The sequence below is a fragment of the Salvelinus namaycush genome, chromosome 11 (assembly GCF_016432855.1).
Source record: "Salvelinus namaycush isolate Seneca chromosome 11, SaNama_1.0, whole genome shotgun sequence".
In the NCBI taxonomy this organism is placed as follows: Eukaryota; Metazoa; Chordata; class Actinopteri; order Salmoniformes; family Salmonidae; genus Salvelinus; species Salvelinus namaycush.
Genome location: NC_052317.1, coordinates 45821423 through 45826067, shown reverse-complemented (window position 1 = coordinate 45826067; position 4645 = coordinate 45821423). Strand labels below are relative to the sequence as shown.

General features: G+C 48.9%; 1 protein-coding gene across 1 annotated transcript; it reads left to right on the top strand.

Annotated features, from left to right (window-relative positions):
- The first annotated feature begins 840 nt into the window (after positions 1-840).
- On the top strand, positions 841-2010 carry LOC120055448 (neurogenic differentiation factor 6-B-like). The gene has a single exon (XM_039003311.1). It carries the CDS (start codon positions 841-843, stop codon positions 2008-2010), a length of 1170 nt encoding a protein of 389 aa, XP_038859239.1.
- The last annotated feature ends 2635 nt before the right edge of the window (positions 2011-4645 follow it).

Genomic DNA, 4645 nt, shown 5'->3' with positions numbered 1-4645 from the left:
AACTTGTTGCCAACCTAGATACAGTATATTACCTTAAACAGCCCTAAAGCATCGCTCCATCTTTCTGATCTGGAGGACAGTTATATGAGTTCTTATCCTTCCCTGGTCTGCCTGTTTGACGGTTAAGCGTCAGCCTCCCGGTGCCCATTACCAAGATGCCAGATGATCAGCGCGGGATGGAGGTCCCACGGGACGGGAGCCACGTGACTACGCCCTGCCACGAGATGGCAGCGGCAGATGGCATGGGTACCCGCTCTGGCAGTTGGCATGAGTGTCATTTCTCAAAGAAAGAGTGAGAGCGAGAGAGAGAGAGCGAGAGGAGGGGGGAGAAGGAGAGAGAGGTGGTGAGAGAGAGTGTGAGTGAGGGGGAGAGAGAGGAAGACACCAGTAAAGGAATGATTCTGTCATTTTGTTTGCAAGAGAAGAGAGGGGAGAAGAGAGGAGAGGAGAGAGGAGAGGGTGGCACAGAACAGAGAGAAGGGAGATACTAGAGAACATGCACACCGCCCGCTGACATACATTCAGGTGAGGAGACTTGTCTTGGCATAAGGATTTTTTCACCTATCATATGCATGCTGTTCTGTTAATAGTTTTAGTCACTAAATAGCATAGATATATGTATAACTCATTTATTCAGAAATATTGATTGCTGGAGCATGTGACTTTGGCCTTGGTTTTGCCACTGAGCAACACAACATCTCTCCAGACTCTCCATATATAGGAGAGGCACACGAAAATTTGACATTGACAGGCTCTACATAGTGTGGGCGTTGTAATAGTTTATGTGTTGACTGCGTTGCTTGCGTGTGTGTTAACTGGGAGTTGTGGTCTATAGGAATCATGTTGACTCTACCGTATGAAGAACCAGATATGACGTATGAGCCCCGGTTTGGAGCCAACTACCCCCGTGGGAGCTTACCGGACCTGGAGCCAGACCCGATACACAGCCTGAACGTCACGTCGAACCCGGAGAGAGAGTGCGAGGAGGAGCCAGACCCAATACACAGCCTGGACGTCACGTCGGACCCAGAGGAGGGTGACATCTCAGAAAGAGAGGACGAGGAAGAAGAGAGAGAGGACGACAACCAGCAGGATGAAAACGGCCTCCCCAGAAAGAGAGGACCACGGAGAAAGAAGTCGACTAAAGGTAGACAGGAGAGGGTCAAGGTGCGCCGTCATGAGGCAAACGCCCGCGAGCGCAGCAGGATGCACGGTCTGAACGATGCGTTAGAGAGCCTCCGAAAGGTGGTGCCCTGCTACTCCAAGACCCAGAAGCTCTCCAAGATAGAGACTCTGCGCCTGGCTAAGAACTACATCTGGGCCCTGTCGGAGACTCTGTCTGCGGGCAAAAAGCCAGACCTGCTGGGGTTCGTTCAAACTCTGTGTAAGGGCCTGTCCCAGCCCACGACCAACCTGGTGGCTGGCTGTCTGCAGCTGAAAGCCAGGTCCTTCCTCACGGACCACAACGGAGAGGTGACGTACCCCAGTAGTACGGCCCACTACGACAACATGTACCCTTACCCCGGGGCAGATCTGGGCACGGCCCCTGGACAAGGCTGCAGCACCCTGGACAGCGCCAAGCCATCCTACCACAGCCGGCACTACAGCTACGGTGGCCAGTACGAGCCGTACTACGACCACACGTCTCCTGAGGGAGGAAGGGAGGGACACGTAGGTGGACAGATCAGCCCTCCTCTGAACTTTAACGGGATATTCTCTCTGAAACACGACGAACCGGAGGAGTACGGGAAGAGCGGCCACTATGGGATGAGATACAGTTCTGTGCCCGGTCACGGCTCCCTCGGCTCGCCATCCATGTACCGGGTCTCGCCAGAGGGCCGGTTACACTATGAATTACACCTTCGGTCCGCCGGGCAGAGCTACAAGGCTGGGACTCAGAGCCAGCAGGCAGAGCTACCAGGCTGGGACTCAGAGCCAGTAGGCAGAGCTGCCAGGCTGGGACTCAGAGCCAGTAGACAGAGCTGCCAGGCTGGGACTCAGAGCCAGTAGGCAGAGCTGCCAGGCTGGGACTCAGAGCCAGTAGGCAGAGCTGCCAGGCTGGGACTCAGAGCCAGTAGACAGAGGTGCCAGGCTGGGACTCAGAGCCAGTAGGCAGAGCTGCCAGGCTGGGACTCAGAGCCAGTAGGCAGAGCTGCCAGGCTGGGACTCAGAGCCAGTAGGCAGAGCTGCCAGGCTGGGACTCAGAGCCAGTAGACAGAGCTGCCAGGCTGGGACTCAGAGCCAGTAGGCAGAGCTGCCAGGCTGGGACTCAGAGCCAGTAGACAGAGTTGCCAGGCTGGGACTCAGAGCCAGTAGACAGAGCTGCCAGGCTGGGACTCAGAGCCAGTAGACAGAGCTGCCAGGCTGGGACTCAGAGCCAGTAGACAGAGCTGCCAGGCTGGGACTCAGAGCCAGTAGACAGAGCTGCCAGGCTGGGACTCAGAGCCAGTAGGCAGAGCTGCCAGGCTGGGACTCAGAGCCAGTAGACAGAGCTGCCAGGCTGGGACTCAGAGCCAGTAGACAGAGCTGCCAGGCTGGGACTCAGAGCCAGTAGGCAGAGCTGCCAGGCTGGGACTCAGAGCCAGTAGGCAGAGCTGCCAGGCTGGGACTCAGAGCCAGTAGACAGAGCTGCCAGGCTGGGACTCAGAGCCAGTAGGCAGAGCTGCCAGGCTGGGACTCAGAGCCAGTAGACAGAGCTGCCAGGCTGGGACTCAGAGCCAGTAGGCAGAGCTGCCAGGCTGGGACTCAGAGCCAGTAGACAGAGCTGCCAGGCTGGGACTCAGAGCCAGTAGACAGAGCTGCCAGGCTGGGACTCAGAGCCAGTAGGCAGAGCCATAATTAATAGAACACTTAAAAGGTTATATTCCCCCTGTTACTATTCATCACACACACACACACACACACACACACACACACACACACACACACACACACACACACACACACACACACACACACACACACACACACACACACACACACACACACACACACACACACAGATCACCAGTGGAAGGAGCACGGTGCGCCAATGCAAGTGTTTAAAATGCAATTTATTGATTGATGAGTTTATGAATTTATGAATTTCTTCCCTATGTATTGAATTATCTATGTAACTATTTGTTTATTTATTGACCTTAACATATAGCAGTTTGTCACAGGGAATTTGACACTGGTTTGATTGCAAATGTTGTGTAAAAATATTTTCTATTGTGTTTTTAGAATTGGGCCTATATCTATAGCTGATAAACAACTAGGCTACTGAATCATATTAATACAATTACTATGGAAACTTGGAGATGACTTGGAGATGACCAGCGGTGTCGGTTATCAAGGTAAAAAGCAAACACGAATTATCATCTCATCAGGGAATTATGTTTCATTTGATTTGTTTTCGTATCGCCGTGAGGAGACCTGCAACAATCTTCTATAAAGAGACGCAATGCCAGAAATATCCGTACTATAGGAATAGATTTGGGAGATTCTGGAGATAAAAAAACATGTTAAACACTGATTTTGTCCCACATAAGAAACGCCTCTGTAATGCTATAGGCCTTTCTGCTGACTGGGTGCGTGTTGGATATAGGTGTTTAAATAAGGCTCATTAATTATGTCATCGTGCCAAAGCCTCAAAGCAGCAGGTAATATTAGCTCAAAGTGTGCTGAAATCAAATGAACACTTCAACTGTATAAAAGTCAAAGGAAAATGCATTTGTATTTAAATCAGTGAAGTAAAAAAAAAGGTGAATGTGATTGATTAATGTATATGAAAAAATGATGATCCATTAGTTTACGAATAGGCCTACTTCATTTTTTTTGTCTTAATAATGTATTTAAAAAAATAATGTGAATGATATAATTTTGTGAAAATGTTTCGGTGCAGTATTGAGTGACTGTTGGTCTTCTGTCGTTCTGTAAATCATCATCAATATTGATCATCACCTCCATCGTCATCAATCACTATTATTACTGAAGAACATCATAATATCATGAGCCCTGGTCCATCAGAATACACTATATACTCTTAGAACAAAAGGTTCTGGATATTACCAGAAATGGTTATATGCTAGCTTTATTTACGGCACCCTTCAGGTTCTATATGGAACCCAAGTGTTCTATATTTAACCTTATATGGAACCCACGTGTTCTATATGAACCTTATATGGAACCCACGTGTTCTATATGGAACCTTATGTGGAACCCAAGTGTTCTATATAGAACCTTATATGGAACCCAAGTGTTCTATATGGACCCGTATATGGAACCCACGTGTTCTATATGGTACCTTATATGGAACCCACGTGTTCTATATGAACCTTATATGGAACCCACGTGTTCTATATGGAACCTTATGTGGAACCCAAGTGTTCTATATAGAACCTTATATGGGACCCAAGTGTTCTATATGGAACCTTATATGGAACCTAAGTGTTCTATATTTAACCTTATATGGAACCCACGTGTTCTATATGGTACCTTATATGGAACCCACGTGTTCTATATGGTACCTTATATGGAACCCACGTGTTCTATATGGAACCTTATATGGAACCCACGTGCTCTATATGGAACCTTGTATGGAACCCACATGTTCTATATGGAACCTTATATGTAACCCAAGTGTTCTATATAGAACCTTATATGG

Excerpts from the sequence above, each read along its gene's own strand:
- LOC120055448 (XM_039003311.1), top strand. The coding sequence starts at position 841 with ATGTTGACTCTACCGTATGAAGAACCAGATATGACGTATGAGCCCCGG.